The sequence below is a fragment of the Lepidochelys kempii genome, chromosome 3 (genome assembly GCF_965140285.1).
Source record: "Lepidochelys kempii isolate rLepKem1 chromosome 3, rLepKem1.hap1, whole genome shotgun sequence".
Classification (NCBI taxonomy): domain Eukaryota; kingdom Metazoa; phylum Chordata; order Testudines; family Cheloniidae; genus Lepidochelys; species Lepidochelys kempii.
The window spans coordinates 86209840-86230977 of NC_136382.1; the positions used below are offsets into that span (position 1 = coordinate 86209840).

General features: G+C 45.1%; 2 protein-coding genes and 1 long non-coding RNA gene across 4 annotated transcripts in view; 2 read left to right on the top strand and 1 right to left on the bottom strand.

Annotated features, from left to right (window-relative positions):
* LOC140908936 (uncharacterized) overlaps positions 1-16589 on the top strand; it is a 34032-nt gene extending 17443 nt beyond the window's left edge. The window contains exons 3-4 of one of the 2 annotated variants that reach the window (XR_012158022.2): positions 10284-10464; positions 15956-16589. This is a non-coding gene — a long non-coding RNA (uncharacterized LOC140908936). Of the gene's footprint in view, positions 1-10283; positions 10465-10585; positions 10896-15955 lie in introns of those variants that run through there. The other variant, XR_012158021.2, reaches the window with a different exon arrangement.
* Positions 17-1778, bottom strand: LOC144930365 (uncharacterized). Its single transcript, XM_078851923.1, has 2 exons — positions 1223-1778; positions 17-632 (listed from the first exon to the last, which is right to left on the bottom strand). Exons 1-2 carry the CDS (start codon positions 1776-1778, stop codon positions 112-114), a joined length of 1077 nt encoding a protein of 358 aa, XP_078708049.1. The 3' UTR covers positions 17-111.
* Positions 16590-17791: 1202 nt separating the features above from the next.
* Positions 17792-21138, top strand: part of AMD1 (adenosylmethionine decarboxylase 1) — a 49936-nt gene continuing 46589 nt past the window's right edge. The window contains exon 1 of the mRNA XM_073337047.2: positions 17792-18268. Coding sequence (XP_073193148.1) covers positions 18138-18268 — 131 coding nt within the window. The 5' untranslated portion in view covers positions 17792-18137. The remainder of the gene's footprint in view (positions 18269-21138) is intronic.

The window sequence follows — 21138 nt, forward strand, 5'->3', positions numbered from 1 at the left end:
TCATCATACAAATAGGGGGATGACTACCAAGGTAGCCCAGGAGGGGTGGTGGAGGAGGGAAGGAAAATGCCACACAGCACTTTAAGCACAGCACTTTAAAAGTTCACAACTTTAAAATTTATTGAATGACAGCCTTCTTTTTTTTGGGCAATCCTCTGTGGTGGAATGGCTGGTTGGCTGGAGGCCCCCCCACCGCGTTCTTGGGTGTCTGGGTTTGGAGGCTATGGAACTTGGGGAGGAGGGCGGTTGGTTACAGAGGGGCAGCAGTGGCAGTCTGTGCTCCAGCTGCCTTTGCTGCAGCTCAACCATACACTGGAGCATACTGGTTTGGTCCTGCAGCAGCCTCAGCATTGAATCCTGCCTCCTCTCATCACGCTGCCGCCACATTTGAGCTTCAGCCCTGTCTTCAGCCCGCCACTTACTCTCTTCAGCTCTCCACCTCTCCTCCCGGTCATTTTGTGCTTTCCTGCACTCTGACATTATTTGCCTCCACGCATTCGTCTGTGCTCTGTCAGTGTGGGAGGACAGCATGAGCTCGGAGAACATTACATCGCGAGTGTGTTTTTTTTTCTTTCTAAGCTTCACTAGCCTCTGGGAAGGAGAAGATCCTGTGATCATTGAAACACATGCAGCTGGTGGAGAAAAAAAAAAAGGGACAGTGGTATTTAAAAAGACACATTTTATAAAACAGTGGCTACACACTTTCAGGGTAAACCTTGCTGTTAACATTACATACATAGCACATGTGCTTTCGTTACAAGGTCGCATTTTGCCTCCTCCCACCGCGTGACTACCCCCTCAACCTTCCCCCCTCCCTGTGGCTAACAGCGGGGAACATTTCTGTTTAGCCACAGGCAAACAGCCCAGCAGGAATGGGCTCCTCTGAGTGTCCCCTGAAGAAAAGCACTCTATTTCAACCAGGTGACCATGAATTAGATCTCACTCTCCTGAGGATAACACAGAGAGATAAAGAACGGATTTTGTTTGAATGCCAGCAAACATACACTGCAATGCTGTGTTCTACAATGTTTCCCGAGTACATGTTACTGGCTTGGAGTGGTAAAGTGTCCTACCATGAAGGACGCAATAAGGCTGCCCTCCCCAGAAACCTTTTGCAAAGGCTTTAGGACTACATCTAGGAGAACCGCAAATGCCAGGGCAAAGTAATCCTTTCACATGCTTGCTTTTAAACCATGTATAGTATTTTAAAAGGTACACTCACTGGAGGTCCCTTCTCCGCCTGCTGGGTCCAGGAGGCAGCCTTGGGTGGGTTCGGGGGGTACTGGCTCCAGGTCTAGGGTGAGAAACAGTTCCTGGCTGTCGGGAAAACCGGTTTCTCCGCTTGCTTGCTGTGAGCTATCTACAACCTCCTCCTCATCATCATCTTCTTCATCCCCAAAACCTGCTTCCGTATTGCCTCCATCTCCATTGAAGGAGTCAAACAACACGGCTGGGGTAGTGGTGGCTGAACCCCTTAAAATGGCATGCAGCTCATCATAGAAGCGGCATGTTTGGGGCTCTGACCCAGAGCGGCTGTTCGCCTCTCTGGTTTTCTGGTAGGCTTGCCTCAGCTCCTTCAGTTTCACGCGGCACTGCTTCGGGTCCCTGTTATGGCCTCTGTCCTTCATGCCCTGGGAGATTTTCACAAAGGTTTTGGCATTTCGAAAACTGGAACGGAGTTCTGATAGCACGGATTCCTCTCCCCAAACTGCGATCAGATCCCGTACCTCCCGTTTGGTCCATGCTGGAGCTCTTTTGCGATTTTGGGACTCGATCATGGTCACCTGTGCTGATGAGCTCTGCATGGTCACCTGCAGCTTGCCACGCTGGCCAAACAGGAAATGAGATTCAAAAGTTCGCGGTTCTTTTCCTGTCTACCTGGCCAGTGCATCTGAGTTGAGAGTGCTGTCCAGAGCGGTCATAATGGAGCACTCTGGGATAGCTCCCGGAGGCCAATACCATCGAATTGTGTCCACAGTACCCCAAATTCGAGCCGGCAACGTCGATTTAAGCGCTAATCCACTTGTCAGGGGTGGAGTAAGGAAATCGATTTTAAGAGCCCTTTAAGTCGAAATAAAGGGCTTCATTGTGTGGACGGGTGCAGGTTTACATCGATTTAACGCTGCTAAATTCGACCTAAAGTCCTAGTGTAGACCAGGGCTTTGTTTATAGAAAAAAGAAAAGGATTACTTGTGGCACCTTAGAGACTAACAAATTTATTTGAGCATAAGCTTTCGTGAGCTACAGCTCACTTAGTCTCTAAGGTGCCACAAGTACTCCTTTTCTTTTTGCGGATACAGACTAACACGGCTGCTACTCTGAAACCTGTTTATAGAAAAGTTACTCCGGAGGTAAGAATCAGGAATGAAGACAAAATGGAGAAGATGCAGCTGCCCTTTATATTCCTTTTGCCATGTGACTTGTACGTCCTGTGTCCCAAACACAAGCTTCATAGCACATGGCAAAGAAAAATCTTGGAGTCCGCTGTCCATCGGCCTGCCCCTACAAGTCCTGCTGACTCATAAGGTGTAACCTCTGGCTGCTTTCAGTAGGTTCTTTGTACAGCTGATGACCCTTGATGGGCCATCGAACAGTCTCAGCACTGATGTCCATCTGTTTGGGGATGTCACCCAGAAACACAGCACAAGTTTTGAAATACAGATATACTATACATACCTATAACTCGCAATTCAAAGATGATACAAACATATAAACAAGATTATCATACTTGGCAAATCATAACATTTTCACAGATACCTTACACGGAATATTTGGTGAGATTCCTTGCAATTTTATAATATTAGTAGGAACAATATCATGAAATGTCTCCCACATTTAATACAGCATCACACCTTTTCCGCAGTACCACTGCCAATCCGGTTTTTCCTAATTTTGCAGTTGTGCATTTGATTTTTCACTGCTAAGTGAAATACTGTGCACTGTCTTAACTGAATTAATCTTTTTGATTTCAGACTAATTCTCCAATCTATTAACAGCATTTTGAATTCTAATCCTATCCTCCAAGGTGCTTGCAGCCCATCCCAGCTTGGTGTCATCTTCAAATTTTGTGTGTTCTCTCCACTCCATCCTCCAAGCCGTTAATGAAATTTTTGAATAGTCCCAGAACTCGGACAGACTCTCTGGGACCCGATTTGATGTCTTCCCAGTTTGACAGCAAACTAGTGATAACTACTCTTTGAGTATATTTTTTTAAACAGTTATGTGCCCACCTTATCATAATTTCATCTATACGTTTCCTTAGTTTGCTTATGAGAATTTCATGTGGGACTGTGTCAAAAGCCTTATTAAAATCAAGATATATCACATTTACTGCTTCCTCCCTTTCTGCTACAGCTAATTAAGCACTAGGAGGTTGTGCTGCTTTAACTATATTGGTTTCTAAACCAAGAGAGTTATAATGATACAAAAACTGTTTGTAGACCAGCCCCTAAGAGTGTCCATACACAAAGTTGCACTGGTTTAACTAAATTGGTATAAAATAACACTTTCAGTTAAAATGACACTTGTGTGTAGACCAAGCCTTATCGTTTGTAGATCCTTATTCTCCAAATATAATGAAAAATCAGACAAAACTGAGTGACTATTTCAGTGTTTAAAGGGACATAACTTGAAACATAATTTAAAAAATAGTTTAAAGTTGCTTCTTACATTAAAAATTGATGGGGAACTGAGGAGGTTTACAGTTCTACAATCATGTTCTCATATTTTTTTAAAAAAAATCCTTGTACCTGTTGCTATGTGAGGACCCACACAAACAGGGGAAATGTCTTTATGCAAAGTGCTTCTAAATACATAAATTAAACAAACTGATTATTTTTCTCTTTTCAAGTAATCTGAGGTTCTGTATCATTTCAGACAGAAGCATATTTTAATGTTGTCTATTTCTCTTTAATTTGTGTCATTTTGAAAGTTCAGAGCCATATTATATTCTCTACAACCTGCCTCCCACATAGCACCAGTGCAAGATATTACATGCAAGGGGTCATATGATAACTAGTAAATTTTATTTTTCTGGGGTCTAAGGAATAGGTTCTCAATGTCATATAATTAATGGCACTTGGCACATTACTGAATTGGGCCCCATGTTTTTTAAAGCTTTCAGCAGGATTGGAAAGAAACAGCATGCTCCTTGTTCAGGTCACTGTTACATGTGTGCTCTGTTTGTTTCTCATAGACAATTAGTAGTAGTAGTTCTAGTAAACTTTTACATTATAGTAGCACTGTGGTGGGATGGTTCCCCACCTCCAGGCCAGATTGGGCTACAGCTTGCCAGAGCGGCTGCACGGACAGGCAGCCAATCAGAGAGGGCCTTTGGGGAGCCAATCAGGGCCGAGCAAGAGGCAGCCAATCAGAGCCAGGCTAGGCCCTATATAAAGGCTGCCCAGGCAAGAGGTAGTCAGTCTTTCCTGGACCTTCAAGGGAGAAGGTCTGTCTTGAGGGTGAAGGGAGCTCTAGCCCAATACCTGCCAGGCTGCAGGCCCTGATAGAAGGGCCCACAAGGTACAAGGGGGCTGAAGAGGAAGTGGTCCAGGGAGGAGAGGCAGACAAGGGCAGTGAAGGAGGGCAGGGAGGCTGCTGCCAGAGGAGGGCAGAGAGGGCCAGGACCCAGGGTAGAGGGTGGGCCTCTGTCCCCCCCCCCCCCTTTCCCCCTTGTACTACATCTGTCCATTAGAAGTGGCCATAGCAGACTGCACCTGACCCCTGATAGAAGGGGTTAGACTTTGGGGATGTGGTTGGCCACTGCAGCTGGGGTGAAGTGAAAAGACTGCTGTTAACCCTCCCCCCCCAGAAGGGGGTGAGCATGGACTAGGGGGCACTGCTGGAGGGCGGTATCCTGAAGAGGATGCTGTGAGAAGGGAGCAATAGAGGGCAAGAGATGGATGGGACACCACCAGTAGAAAGTGCTCCACATGGACTGAGCTAATTTCCAGAATGACCAAGAGGAGGTGCCGCAGTGGTGAGTCCAACCGCATCACAAGCACCCAAAGGCCCTAATTGGTATTGAGACCCTATTGTGCTGGGTACTGTGTAAATACAGAAAAGGGACAGTCCTTACTCAGAAGGGCTTACAGTCTATCCTTAGGCCCTGTAAAAGTAAACTTAACTAATCATCATGCAACCTTGCTTGTAATTTCTTATACCATAGATAAAAGTATATGGGAGGCATTACACAATATACTATAACACTCAGTTCTTATTCTTTGTATGTTCTAATGAAAATATAGATCTTCCACAACAACTGAAACATTAACCTACCTATAACAGGGGATTGATCTCTAGGCACATGCCCAGTGCACCTGTTCCAAAGCAGGTCCTTTAGTGCGTTAGTTTAGCACAGGTGATGGACCTGAGACCAGCCACTGTTCCACAGAGCTACAATTTATAAGGCGCCAGTAGACGGATGCAGTTAAGGTTCTTTTTGGTGTAAGAAAATAGGGTGATGGTTTCCTAGCACAGGCCTGGGGAATGTATATCTGTAAAGATCAGAAACCAGCTAGGAAGGCTATGGGGTCACAAGCCTGCTGGGAGAAAAGCTTCAGCAGGGACAAGACTAGTACTCCGCACCAAAGTTTGTGACCTAGCAGGCATAGGGTTGCCAGGCGTCCGGCTTTTGACCGAAAAGGACCCCTGGTGGCTGCTTACTGGGCCCTTAAAGTCCAGTCAGGGGGGCTAAAGCAGGCTCCCTGCTTGCCCTGGCTCCATATAGCTCCCAGAAGCACCTAGCATGTCCTTGCAGTCCCTAGCAACAGCTCCCCTTGGCCAGGAACTGCAGCCAGTGGGAGCTGTGGGCGCGGTTCCTGTGCGTGCGAGCAGTGCGTGCCACACCTCCGCCTAGGGGCTGGACATGCTGGCCGCCTCCAGAGCAGTGCGGAGCCAGGGCAGGCAGGAAGCCTGCCTTAGCCCTGCTGACCGGGAGCCACCTGAGATAAGCACTGCCTGGCCAGAGCCCCTACCCCTTGTTGGAACCCCCTCAACACCCTAACTCCCTCCCAGAGCCTGCACCCCATGTCCTCCTGCACCCCATGTCCTCTGCCCCAGTCCGGAGACCCTCCCATACCCAAACTCTGTCCTGGAGCCCACACACTATGCCCCCTCCTGCACCCCAAACCTCTTATCCCCAGCTCCATCTCCGAGTCTGCACCCCCAGCCCAGAGCCCCACCCACACCCTGAACTCCTCATTTCTGGCCCCACCACAGAGCCTGCACATTCAGCTGGATCCCTCATCCCCTGCTGCACCCCAACTCCCTGCCCCAGGCCAGTGAAAATGAGGGGAGAGTGAGTTATGGAGGGAGTGGGGGTGGGGCCTCAGAAGGGGCAGAGCAGGGGTTCTGGGAAAGGGGGTGGAGCAAGGCTATTTAGTCTTTTGCAATTAGAAAGTTGGCAACCCTAAGCAGGAGGCTGATTAGATTTGTGATCAATAAATCAGATTCCTAGAAGAGGAGGTTCATTGTGAAAACTCCTGCAGTGGGAAGTAGCATATACTAGAAGGTTCTAAAATATTGAAAACATTCAGAGTTAGGTTTTCTTATTTTTAAATGGTCTGAATAATGCAATTGTTTTAATAGCTATAATATTGTGGCTTAGAGTTACCTTGTGCTTGTGTCAATCCTAACATTACTATAGAACAGGGATTGGCAACCTTTGGCACCCCGCCCACCAGGGTAAACCCCTGGCGGGCCATGCTGGTTTGTTTACCTGCCGCATCCGCAGGTTTGGCCGATCACAGCTACCACTGGCTATGATTCGCCACTCCAGGCCAATGGGAGCTGCGGGAAGCTGTGGCCAGCACATCCCTTGGCCCTCGCCACTTCCTGCAGCCCCCATTGGCCTGCAGTGCTGAACTGCGGCCAGTGGGAGCTGCGATCAGCCGAACTTGTGGACGCAGCAGGTAAACAAACTGGCCTGGCCCAAAGGTTGCCAATCCCTGCTATAGAAAGAACACCCTCTGAAAACAGTTGGATTTTTCTGAGTGAAGATCAATGACAAATTTAGTCCTGAAAGCCCTAATCCTGCAATTGGTTCCACTCAAACATATTTCTGCACCTATGCAGAGTCTGTTGCAGAACTAGGGCCTAAGTCTGTAATTCATCTGAAGCAGGACTCCAGGGTTCTCTTCCTGCCTCTGAAACATCCACTGAAGAGGACTTTAAACACGTAATTTAACCTCTTCGTGCCTCACTTTACTTGAACTTGGAATTTTATTCTATTCATTTTCTTATCCTGTCCTCATCACTGTAGCATCTGAGCAGCTTCTAAAAGTGCATTAAGCAAAATGACTAGCCCTTGTCATGTGAGTCTCCTCTTTTGCCATCTTCCTTTCCAAAGGGAAAACTGACTTTTTTTTGCTTATTTTTTATTTTATGGCTGCTATGTGTTTTTATTAAGGCAAGGTCAAAGGAGTGTACCTTGCCCTTGGAATGGGAGCAATGATGACTGAAGTGTTTCTTAAATCCTGCAAGAGCTTTTCAGTCTTGGACTGGCTTCTGGGACCTCTGTTTCCTGCACAAACAAGCTTAACCTTTGTAGTAGAGGAGCTGAGTTGTTGACCACAGTCTTCATTCTTCAAGTGGCCTTTTAGGTACCACAGGTCCAGACCCTTGCACACCAATGCTATCTGAGACTCATGAAGTAGAGATGACAGGTTTCAGAGTAACAGCCGTGTTAGTCTGTATTCGCAAAAAGAAAAGGAGTACTTGTGGCACCTTAGAGACTAACCAATTTATCTGAGCATAAGCTTTCGTGAGCTACAGCTCACTTCATCGGATGCACACTGTGGAAACTGCAGAAGACATTATATACACAGAGACCATGAAACAATACCTCCTCCCACCCCACTTTCCTGCTGGTAATAGCTTATCTAAAGTGATCACTCTCCTTACAATGTGTATGATGATCAAGGTGGACCATTTCCTGCACAAATCCAGGTTTTCTCACCTTTCCCCCCCCCCTTTTTTTTTCCCCAAAAACTCACTCTCCTGCTGGTAATAGCTTATCCAAAGTGACCACTCTCCTTACAATGATCGAAGTTTGTGAATTATCTTGGAAAGGGAAGACATCCCTGTTAACAGAAGAGGCAGATGCAATTACTACCTGTTTTTCCAATGATACTCTCTTCCAACTATCACTTCAGTTTGATCTGGAGTGAGTTTTGTCTTGTCTTTCATCCAACTCCCAATCTCAGATTCTGTGCTGCAAGAGTTAGACATACTGAAAATAACTTTTTATATTGTAGAATAGTGAAAGATTACCCCACAGTTAAAGTCCTATCATTGGAACAATTTACTGAAGGAATTGGTGACAGGTTTCAGAGTGGTAGCTGTGTTAGTTTGTATCAGCAAAAACAACAAGGAACAACTTGTGGCACCTTAGCAACTAATACATTTATTTGGGAATAAGCTTTCATGGGGTAAAACCCACTTCATCAGATGCATGGAATGGAAAATACAGTAGGCAGGTATATATACACAGTACATATATACTCACTACAAAAACTAACTTCCCCCATGCTGTTACTCATGCCTTCTTGTCAACTGTTTGAAATGGGCCACCCTGATTACGTTGGCCTCATTACCACTACAAAAGTGACTTTTCCTTCCTTGGTATTCTACTGTTGTGAATAGCCCACTTCCACTTTAATTGAATTGTCTCATTAGTACTGATCCTCCCCTCCCCCCCCACCCACTTGGTAAGGCAACACCCATCTTTTCATGTATTGTGTATATATTCCTGCCTACTGTATTTTCCACTCCATGCATCTGATGAAGTGGGTTTTAGCCCATGAAAGCTTATTCCCAAATTTTAGTTTCTAAGGTGCCACAAATACTCATTTTTGAAGGAATTGGTAAATAATTCCTTGAAGTCTTTGACATTCAGTCTCAATGTATTCTAAAAAAGATGTTCTAGTTCAACCACAAATTATTGGGCTTGATAGTATTTACTTATTAACAAAACAAACACCTCAACTGCTGGACTTGCTGGATGAAATTCGGTGGCCTATGTTATGCAGGAGGACAGACTATATGATCATAGTGGTCTCCTCGGTCTTAAACTGTATTCTTTAGAGGACTAAATTCAGCCCTCTTCTACTCTGTGTCTGTGGGAAGGTTCAAAACTCAGAATAAGAAAGACATTTCAAGTGTAGTTTTTTTTGGCCATGAAGCAAGTTTTTTAATTCTCCTTGGAATCTTGATAACTTCAAGAATTTTTGGTTAGCCACAGTTGTTTATGAATGCCTCCATACTAGCAATTAGTTTGTAAAGGACAGATTTTCTGGATTTTCTGAATTCAAACATGCCAGTGACTTTTTTCTCTGAAGTGACCATTATGTAGGACATAAGAATGCAGCTGCAGACATTTTTTTTTTTTAAGGTAACTGCAAATAGATACTTACAGTGTAAGTACTGATCTGTAAGGAAACTTCAGAACAAAAATCAATACTCTGTATCATCATATAAGTGCTGTATAATTTTCACCCTCAAAGCCCCCATTCCATGGCAGCGTTTTCCCTAAGGGAGAAGGGCTGGACATGATTCCCTTCAGAGATTGTCAGTGACTCTTTGTGCGTCAGACAGATCTTGCTCAAGAATAACAAGCTCATGACTGAGAATATCCAGAGCTCCAAGTCCTTACTGGCTTGGAAGCAAGAGAGTAGCTGAATTATACTGAATCAAGGAATGTCCTATCTGGACTGGAAGATAGAGGAGGTTCCTGAGAACTCCATGAGGGGTGGGGAAAAAGAGCACTGCCTTTCAGATCAAGCCCCAAACAAGCCCATCCCATTTAAAAGGTTGGGGGTGGGGAGGTTTTATACAAATTCTATTTTTTTTTAGTACTAGTTTTGCTGCATACAACATCAAGTTACACATTAAAATATTACAATAATGTGTCCTTTATTAAGTCATCCTTGCTCTCTCCATCCTCCAAGTTAGTCATTTATTACAGAAAAGCCCAAATAAACGACCGCCAAATAAAACAAGCCCAAAGAACTGTGACCCGTGGCTCTCAAAACATTAAAGTGCCTTTTTTAAAAAAACAAGCCCAATTCTGTTGTTGGAAGTGGACTTGGCAATTACTGTTCTGGCTCTGAGTAGAGTGATCAAAATGACTGTCTTGTCATTTTTTCCAGTCACTCAAGAGACTGGAGGGAATACATGAATTCCCCTTGGCTCTAAAGTATGGACAAAGCATCTGTGATAGAATGTCTCTCCAGGCCTGCTTCAGAGTCAGGATATTAACCTTTTATAACTCTTACCTATATCAGGTGACATGGGCCAAGAAATAAAGTTCAATCTCCTGCCACAACATACGTGTGTGTGTTACTCTTATTACAAGGGCAGAAGGCCTTCTTTCCCAGAACAAGTTGGACACTGCTGTCAAACCAGAAGAGCTCTCCAGCTGCGTCCCAAAAGACTAGCATACCTTGCCAGATGTACAAAACTGGGGTAAATTATTTTAATTTTTCAGGTATAATTATCTTAGGTGTTTGCAGCAATTGTAAGATTTTTTTTAAAGCATGGTTTTTAAAATGACTATGTCCCTTAATATGTCTTTTCTCTACAACAGGAAGCATATATTCCATGATCCATCACACCTGCCATGCAAAAGTAGCTCACCTATAAACAAACTCCAGCAGTAAATTAACTACTCTTGGGGTAATTCTGCACAAAAAAATTCTGCATATTTTTGTCAAAATCACACCAGTTGCAATTATTTTGGTAATTTATTTCAAAATACCTGTCAGCAAGTATATCTGAAACAATCCAGACAATCAAGATTCAGGAAATGTTGCTCAGCCGGGCTCCATCTGACAGCCGTGCACATGGTGGGGCTCCCGCTGACAGCCCCATGTGGCTGGTCCTCCTGCTGACAGCCCAAGCCCTGCCAAGTATGGAGCTGAAATTTATTATTTCTACCAGAAGAAAGCATTTTGTTAGAAATCACAGATCTGCAGGAAAAAATAGAATTCTGCAGGGAACACTAATTCTGAAATTGTGCAGTGGCACAGGGAGATCCCAAACCTTCAGTTAGTGGAAAGTGGAAATGTCTTGTGACATACTCTACAAGTAGCCTAGCTTGGATTTACCCTAAGTCTCCATTTGTAGCTTTGAGTTTGTCTATACTACCTGCCGAATCAGTGGGCAGCAATCGATCCAGCAGGGGTCAATTTATTGCATCTAGTCTAGATGCAATAAATCAAACCCCCCCCTCCCCCCAAGTCCTCTCCTGGTGACTCCTGTACTCCACCGCGGGAGGCGCAGGGGAGCGGCAGCAGTCAACTCACTGCAGCGAGGACACCACAGTGAGTAGGTCTAAGTACGTCGACTTCAGCTACATTATTCACATAGCTGAAGTTGCGTAACTTAGATCGATTTCCCTGCCCCCAGTGTAGACCAGGTGTTAGTCTCTCAGATAAAACCACTGTAGAAAACATAGATGGAAGGGTAAGATTATATTGCTACAGAAATATTTACCAAAGGTAAGGTCATGAAGTGCAACTCACTTAAATGGAAAACAGATGAAACGTCAAAAAAAGGCTGTAGAATCAAGTTTTAAAAAATTTTCTGTATGCACCTCCTATACCTCTATGATCAGCACCAATTTTGCCAAACTCTAGGAAAAAGTGTTGCCCTCTGATCCCCAAAACGGATAAACTATTACTCTTGTATTGTCCAAAAACAAGCTCTCTGTCAAGATTAATTCTAGAGCAAATTTCAGAGCTGAGTCATGATCTGTATTTAAAAGGAGGTTTTATTTTGGAAATGCTGACACAAGGTTAGCTATAGCATTGCCATCAGCGAATGCTGCTATAGTAAAACTTAAATCACACTGCCACTGAGAAAGTATAATAGGTTATTTCAGTTGTAAGCCAGCTAATTATACATGCAGTTTTAGCGTTCTAGGTAGTTAAGCCACACAGATTCTAATCTTCGTTATGGGAAACATCTTGTAATTTTATAAGTGAAGTGTGGTACAATATATAAAATTATGGCAGAGCCACTTAAATTTTTAATCCTGTTGCCAAGTCTCATGATTGTATTTTAAATCTTGTGACCTGTAATCTTTTTCTTAGACCCAGCTCCTGGATTCATGTGACTGAACAAGGAGTAATGGTCTCAAGTTGCAGTGGGGGAGGTTTAGGTTGGATATTAGGAAAAACTTTTTCACTAGGAGGGTGGTGAAACACTGGAATGCGTTACCTAGGGAGGTGGTGGAATCTCCTTCCTTAGATATTTTTAAGGTCAGGCTTGACAAAGCCCTGGCTGGGATGATTTAGTTGGGGATTGGTCCTGCTTTGAGCAGGGGGTTGGACTAGATGGCCTCCTGAGGTCCCTTCCAACCCTGATGTTCTATGACTGTGGGAATCATCTGTTATAAGGTAAGTTTCCATCCCTCGTTGTTGCAGAGAGGAACTTAATGTTGAACCGCAAAAAATTCAACATCAGAAGTCCAATAAAAACTCAGATTTATTATTTTTAAAAAATCTCATACTTTTGAGCAAACCTCATGAATTTAAAGCTTGGCTCATCCTTTTTTTAATGCTTAGTTTTAGCAATATTATCATTTTTAAAACTTCTGGTTCCCATTTGAAGTATTCACTTACATAAACAGCCTTTCTACAATATTTTTGTGATTGATTGTGATGAATTATCCTTAAATCAAGTTTGTTAAAACCCACCACGAACAATCCAATGTCTCTGCACAAGCTAATACTATGACCGGGGAATGGAGCATTCCAATTGCCTAGCTTCCTTCAGTGAACTCTATGGGGGGGGAGGGGGGACTCAACATGTCCTACCTCCTACAAAGGTTTGTGTAATTCAGAACAAGAGGAAACAATACTATCTGGAGTTGAACTGTGGGTTTTCCTATCTTTATGCTATTTAGCTGAAGCAAAGGCTTATGGTTTATTCTTTGTCTCTATGAAAAGCCTTGTCAATTAATTTAGACCAGGGGTCTCAAACACATGGCCCGCAGGCCGCATGCGGCCCACAGGGTTATTTTCTGCGGCCTGCCAGCTCCCCACAGCCCCCCCAGCGTTTACCTAGAGCGGCCCAGTGCACACTGGGGTCAGGGTAGGCTCCCTCCCTGCCCTGCCCCCGCGGCCAATGGGAGCTTCGTGGGAGGTACCTAGAGGAGTGGCCAGGGCAAAACACAGACCCCTGTGGCCTCCCCTCCCCCAGGTTCCAGCTGCTTCCCAGAGCAGCACAGGGGCAGGGCAGGCAGGCATGTTCACTTTTGTGCTATATGAATAATAAAACGTTATTTAAAAATATGTACTATTTTAAATATCAATGTTATAACATTAAAAATCCCCATTTCTGAGGGTTTTATATATGAATATTTTAACATTTTTTACATATACACTTTAATTCTAGAGGCAACATGAGATGAAAGAAGTACAGAGTTGTGAGTCAAGAACGAGTTCTTATTTTTGCTTCTTGCACACTCACTCTGAGGCATTGAATAAGTCACTTAAAAAGCTCTTCCTATTAAACTCAGACCACCAACCTGTCTTAATATCTCCATTTGTGAAATGGGAATAAAACTTACCCCTGTCAATGTTGTGAGGATTAATAAATGTTTGTACAACCCACTACTGTGGCATCTGGACACCTGTTAGCTTTTACATGAGCTCTTTAGTTCATATCACTTGCACCAAAATTGAATTTCTTGGCCTGAGGGTGTAATTTAGCTTTAAAAAAAGTCACTGAATGATTATTTAATATTTTATGTATTTTTCTTTTTAGCTATTGACCTTCCTACAATTTACTTGAATTATTCACTAACTTTTTTTTTTAAATTAAGGCATAATTTTCACAATACTGGCCAGTTATATAAGAACTATTTCTTTGCTATTCAGCAAATACAGAATTTTGCAAGGCATAGCTAAATATTCAGGTTATTGTAAGGATATTTTTTGGACCACCAAGCAGGTCCACAGGTACCTTAGAAACCTAGCAAAACAATCACTGCTTACTGTAGTATACAACACCACTGCTAATTCCTGAGTTCAGATCCAAGGAACAGGTTTATTTCCGCATAGGTACAAGGTACCATTTCCCAGTGATCAACTGAGTTATATCAGGCCAAAGGTTTGGCTGTATGTACAAAGAAGGTGTACATAAACAAAGGCAAAGACTTAAGTGCCCATACATTCTTTTATACCCAAGATGATACCATACTTTTAACACCCCTCGCCTCTGTGTTACATAATATTTTATGACCAAATATAAGATTCCACATTACACCCTAAATTATATAACTTGTTTATCTATTTATTAATAACAAAACTATCAATCTTAATATTTGACAGAGGGTTGTGGGATTTGGGGGACTTTCTTTGTTTACCCTGATATTTGTCTGGGTCATCTCTTATTGTTACTTCATTGTTGGAAGCTTGTATAACAGGATACATATTAACTCAAAAACATTGTTTTGCACTCCTTCTGAAAAAAAGTTATTCAAAGGTCTCATGAATCAAACTAAACTAGCCCTTTATTTATATTGCTTATGCACTTGCATATTTATAGTACTAGCTAATGTGACATATATATATATATATAAAGATCCATTAAATACAACTATGCCCTTACAGTTTTACCTGACGTAAGTTCACCTAATCATTGTGCTTTGAAAAATATTAGTAAACTCCGAGCTTGCTATCAGAATTTTACTGGGCTCCTAAAAGGGGGTCAGATGGAAGGATAGTACTTTGTATTTTTTACTGATATCCAATATAATACATCAGAATAGCAACTGGTTGTGTACAAGAGATCCACAATACATCCTCTATATAACAAACATATAAAACCTGTGCCTCGGCTATTTTGACTGTTTGTAGATGTAGACACTAACAATAGATAATTAGCAAGTAAGTACGAGAACTATCATTGCTAGTTACAACAGACATAAAAACAAACCATAATTTCCATAAGGTAAATGAACAACTTGTATTTGCAGAGAGAAATTGTGACTATTAACATTTGACCCCCTGAAGCAGGGAGCTGGCTGTGGTTACTGCCTTGTGTGTGAGTGAAATGAGAGAACCAAGGCTGCTAAATCAAGATGAATGTGGGAGGTCAGTGCTAGGCTGGGAGTAGTACAGATACATAATAACAATGAACACTTTTGCCTAGAAACTGGTCAAATATCTTGAAAGTCATTCATTCCTTATGTGCACAGACTAGATCAGTAACAACTAGCTTTTTCTATCTGTATCCTTTTAAAGTGTCCTTGGAAATATGTGATACAGAGAATCAGCAAATCAGTCAACAGTATGACTGAACTGTGTCTAGCAGAGGAACCCCTCCACCCGACACGTTACGGTTTTTGTTCCCTCACACACACGTACACAATTTCTTTCAGCAGCTGAAAAATAGCCATTCAGCCAGCTACACACAAAATGAGAAACCCCTGTACATGGGGAGTATTTGCCAGAGGTAGATTCTACATACTACACAGCCCCTTTTTTCTACCAGAATGATATAAAGGGGCTGAAGCAGTATGTGGAATTTGTCCATATTCTTTTCCTCATGCTAAAACATGGATATTCTTTCATCGCTCCCCCTTTGGAACTGGTTCTTTGTTCTGAGCGAGGTATGCTCAGTACGGGACAGAAATGGGCAAGGGCAAAGGTGGCTTTATGCTACCTTTATGCTCCCTGTGTTCTGGGGCTGGTGGTTGCTAGCATCCAGCTGCCTATTAACCCAAGGTAATGTTCTGGCAGGCTGTGATAACTGGAATGTGGAGCCACTCTGACCATGCACCCGGGGGGTCATGCTCTCTATATCAGAAAGGTGCAAAATGGTGGTTGGTATAGAACTACAGAGTGAATACTCACCAGCAACCACATACCACACAACAGAATCACTAACCCAGGAACCTATCCTTGCAACAAAGCCCATTGCCAACTGTGCCCACATATCTATTCAGGGGACACCATCACGGCCTAATAACATCAGCCACACCATCAGAGGCTCGTTCACCTGCACATCTACCAATGTGATATATGCCATCATGTGCCAGCAATGCTCTTCTGCCATGTACATTGGGCAAACTGGACAGACTCTACATAAAAGAATAAATGGACACAAATCAGATGTCAAGAATTACAACATTCATCAACCAGTCGGAGAACACTTCAATCTCTCTGGTCACTCGATTTCTGATCTCAAAGTGACTATCCTTCAACAAAAAAACTTTGAAAACAGACTCCAAGAAGAGACTGCTGAATTGGAATTAATTTGAAATTGGATACAATTAACTTAAGCTTGAATAGAGACTGGGAATGGTTGATTCATTATAAAAAGTAAGCTATTTCCCCTTGTTTATTCCTTTCCCCCTCCTCCCCCCGCTGTTCCTCAGATGTTCTTGTTAAACCCTGGATTTTTGCTGGAAATGGCCCACCTTGATTATTATACACATTGTAAGGAGAGTGATCGCTTTAGATAAGCTATTACCAGCAGGAGAGTAGGGTGGGGGGAGAGAAAACCTTTTGTAGTGATAAACACCCATTTTTTCATGGTCTGTGTATATAAAAACATCTTCTGTATTTTCCACAGTATGCATCCGATGAAGTGAGCTGTAGCTCACCAAAGCTTATGCTCAAATAAATTGGTTAGTCTCTAAGGTGCCACAAGTACTCCTTTTCTTTTTGCGAATACAGACTAACACGGCTGTTACTCTGAAAGTAGTAGTACAAGCTTCTGACCTGGGAACTTTCTCACAGGAGGAAATCCCAGCTGCCCAGATAAGTGGGTTTACAACCCCTTTGCACATACAGAGCAACATAAAAGGGCCATATCACAAGCAAATATTGTACCCTCTGTATCACCATCATCTTATTATCTCTGTACTGTATTTTGCTCGCTCACTCTCCCATGCCCTGTCTACATGCAAAAATTGTACTGTTTTAACTAAATTAGTTTAGAAACTGTATTCATTAAATTGGTGTAGTTGCTCTGCATGGACATTTACATCAGTTTAAGAGTGCCTTATATCAATTTACCTTAAGTTGATACTTTACCAATTAAAAAAAAAAAGGTTTAGTTAAACCTGCACTACTTTTGTGTGTAGACAAGGCCTCACCCATATACAATCACCCCCTTTTCTTTCACACACACACGTTTTCCATTGCACTATCACTGTTCTTTCTCTCTCTCAGACACAGGCTATTTCTTATACCACTGCCATGTCTGCACACAAAAGTTGCACCATTTTCACTTAAATCAATTTTTAAACTAAATGTAGTTAAGTTGTTTTAGTTAAACTGGTGCACACCCCTCTGTAGACACACTTACATCTGTTTACAACTGGCTAATGCTGATTTAATTTAATGCTCTGGGGTTTGCACCACATTCAAAAAACTACACTTTCTCCCCTATTTCCCCCCCCCCCCCTTTCTTTCACACAAGTAGCTTCTCTCTTCACTTCTCTCTTCACTTCTCTCTTCTCAGCCTCAGGAACAGTGATATCCCCAGCCCCACACCTCACTCTTAAACACCTTCTGACCGCCCTCCGCTCGAGCCCCAGACGCCCCCTTATGCTCCTCACACCGCACATACTCCTGCTCTCCCCATGTCGATCTCGCTCACCCAGCTCTCGCTGGGCGGGCGGCTGTTGAGGGCGGAGTCGAACAGGCCGAGGCGGTTGACAGGCAGGTGCGGTGTCCAATGGGGGCTGGGAGAGTGCGGGGCCGAGAGGCGCGTGTCCAATGGGCGCGCTCGGCGGCTAGTTCCCTGTTACCTGTGCTGGTATAAAGGCGGCTGCGTGCGCGGCGCCCCCTCGCTTACACAGTATGGCCGGCGACATTAGCTAGCGCTCGCTCTACGCTCTTCTCTGCAACAGGGGAACATACGGAATACAAGGAACCGAACCGCCTCGCCTGCCCCGCGCCCGCCCGCCCGGACTGTAACCCCCGCGCTCACGCCGCAGCCGCCGCGCACCCAGGCGGTTTCACTGTTGTTGGTTTTGTTGAAGGGTCACATAACGTTATCCCCTGGAAGGTGACTCGCGGCCGGGGACCCGGCGGCGGCGCGGCCCGTGCAGCAGCCGCCGGGGCGGCCGCCGGGCTGGGGTTAATTTCTGTGGTTGTTGGTTGCCGAGTTGTCGCGCAATGGAGGAGAACGGTGCACACTTCTTCGAAGGGACCGAGAAGCTGCTGGAGGTGTGGTTCGCCCGGGAGCAGCCCTCGCCGCAGGAGCCGCACCAGAGCAAGGGGTCCGGCGATCTCCGCACCATCCCCAGGTTGGCGCGCTGGGGGCGGGCGGAGGGGAGCCGGGCTGTCGCCGGTGGGCGCCGCGAGCCGCTTTGGGGTGCGGTTGGGCTGGGGGGAGGGGCGCGCCTGGCGCTTTCCCGGGTGAGGCTCCGGGGAGGGCGGGGAGCGTTAACCGTCCCCGGCCTGAGGCGCGGCCTGTGCGTGCCCAGGGTGCCGGCCTGACCTTGCCCGCTCCGGCCTCACGCCGAGTGTGACCTTCCCCCGCCTTCCAGGGGCCCCGGGCAGCGCCTCGCTCACAGCCCGCCCGCGGCGCGGTCCCCGCTGGCTGCAGGAGAGCGCGCCCGGGCCCGGCGAAGGTGCTAGTCAGTGACCGGGCTCTGCGCAGGAGCCATGACACCCGCCTCCACCGCGTGGAGCCCGTAAGGCCCTGCTGGCAACGTGTGGTGACGGGCCAGGGGAGCCGCGGGGGCAAGTGTCGCAGTGCTGCCCGCGGCCCCGCGCACGCGGAGGGGCCACAGCTGCAGGGGCCGCCGCCTCCTGCGCACCCTGCGGCTTGAGTCAGGGATTCGGTTAGCGCCTGGCCCTTCCCCTGATAACGAAACCCAGGAGGGAGCCGCCTTTATGGCGGGGTCCCCTGCTGCCAAGCGACCGGAGTGAGGAGAAAGGGGTGAGCTGCCCGTAGACCGGCGTGGGCTGTCACCTGTGTCCAGACCTTCCCAAGAGTGGGTATTCACTACTTTCCCCCGCCCACGGAGCCTGCAGTAGGGAAGGAGCGAGCGTGTCGTCTTTCTCTGCTGTGGAGGCAGGGCTGGGGGTTCCCTCGTGGTGGCTATCACAGCAGCCCCAACTCTCTGTAATGCCTAGAGCGGGTTCAGATAACAACCTCCCTCCCCCGCAGGAGATATTAATCTGTGGGGTTCCCCTGTCTGTGGTTGTGGCGCCGTGGGGCAGCCTGGCAGGTGATAGGGAGTAGCCCCCTCACAGTGCTGAAGTGTGGCTGGAACCACGATTACACGTGAGTTTCCTGGCTCAGCCTTCCCCTCTTCTCCGCCCCCCCCCCCCCCCCCCAGTCGGGCTGCCTCTCCTATGCCATTGACAAGTTCAAGCCAATGAGGTTTGGGTCTGGGTCTGTCACCCAATGGGCATTTTAGGAATGTGCTGGCGCTTCTTCCATCCCACTCATGCGCGGGGGGGGGGGGGGGGAGGAGAGGGCTGGGTCTCTCCTGTGCACGTGCTTCAAACTATTCTGCTTTACGTGGTAGGGACAGCTCTCTGAGCTGTGACTGCTCTGTTTTGTTAGTGCAGTATCTAAGACAAACCTGCTGGGGCACAGGTCTTTGATTAAACAGTGTTGGGCGTGACACACATGAGGTTTCTGCTACTCTAGGTTGTCTCACCAGACAGTGTTGTGTTGCCTAGGGAGGGGTGTCTGCCAAGAGTTAAACATCTGTACTCCCTTTGAGTGCTTGGACTGTAAAGGTGGTTAGCAGAAGGATCTGCCATTGAAGTGATGTGTTCAGATGCTGGAGGTCAGAAGGAAATTACAGTTGTGAATCTTTGTTGTAGATATGTATTTTTCATCACTAATTTCTAAGTATGTTTACATGCTTTTAGTACTGTAGAAAGAGCATGGAAAAAAGCTGATAAGTAGTTTACATACTGTTTAGTAGTTCAGGCAAATGGACACTTGTGAGAGAAGTAGTGCTAATGTGCACCAGGTCTCTTCATGTACCCAAGTTGTTTGTTTATATTTCAGTAGTGGCACAAAATACGTTGAGTACTGTAAACTGTCCCTGTTCTGAGGTATTTACTGTCTGAAAGGGAAAAGGGAGATACAACATACAAAGCAGAGTGGTCAGGATGATGACTGGCACACTTTAGTTCCAGGGCTTTTGTATGTAGGAAGCTATCTCCCTAACTTCCTTTTTGTCTAGTAATTATTGGCAAATTTCTTGCAGATTATTGCAGTAGAAGTAGGTCTTAATAATTTGAATCACATGAGGCATTGCAGATCAGCTCAGGAAAGGCATCCTATGTTCAGAGGGATCCACAAGTACTCCTTTTCTTTTTGCAAATACAGACTAACATGGCTGTTACTCTGAAACATGTTCACAGGGTGGTAGAACTGGTTACCGGAAGAATCGGATTGATTGTATCCAGGCTAGCATCCTATGTGGAGAAAAGCTTCCGATTTGGAAAACATACCGTCAAGCTCTTTGGAGTAGCTCATGGGTCAGAGTGCCAACCACAGGACAGCCTGTCAAGAAGCAGGGCAAAAACACCAAATTGGTTGAGAGTTCTATATTTAGGTTTCACCAAGTAACAAGTGCAAACTCAAGTACTATAACAACTGAACCATGGAGTCACAGACCCCCTGAGTACTCTGGTCTACCTGGTCTATTCTATGTCCTGTCCCTCATACTCCATTTGGGGCATGCGAAGGTACTGACTTTCAATGGGAGGTGGGCACCTAAGTGCTCTTTGTGCCTTGGAAAAGCTCATACTTAAAAAAGAACAGTAAAACTAGTTAAACCTGTGCAAGTTGTATTTAGAGAAGGTCTTGTTTGCCAAACTATAGTTCTAGAAGTATGGAGATAAAGCCCTAAAATTTACACTTCAAGAAGCTATGCACACTTATTTGTATGGTTTATTTTCTTCAATTGAATCAAATGGAGTGGGAACTTATGCTGACTTCTTCCCTTGTCTGTTCAATAGCCACCCTGCAAAAGGGTGGATTTGATTTAAATCATGATTTAAATCGCTAGTCAGAAAGACTCTGTTTAATCATGGATTTCTACATAAAAGTGCATTCTTGTTGGTTATCACCTTAATACATATTTTTCACTACTCAGATGTAGGCTTCATTTTTAGCAGGTACACACTATACATTTTTCAAGTG

Coding starts and splice junctions, on each gene's coding strand:
- LOC144930365 (XM_078851923.1), bottom strand. CDS start 1,778: ATGATCGAGTCCCAAAATCGCAAAAGAGCTCCAGCATGGACCAAACGG. Junction 633..1,222: donor AGGCGGAGAAGGGACCTCCA/GTGAGTGTACCT, acceptor TTTCTCCACCAG/CTGCATGTGTTTCAATGATC.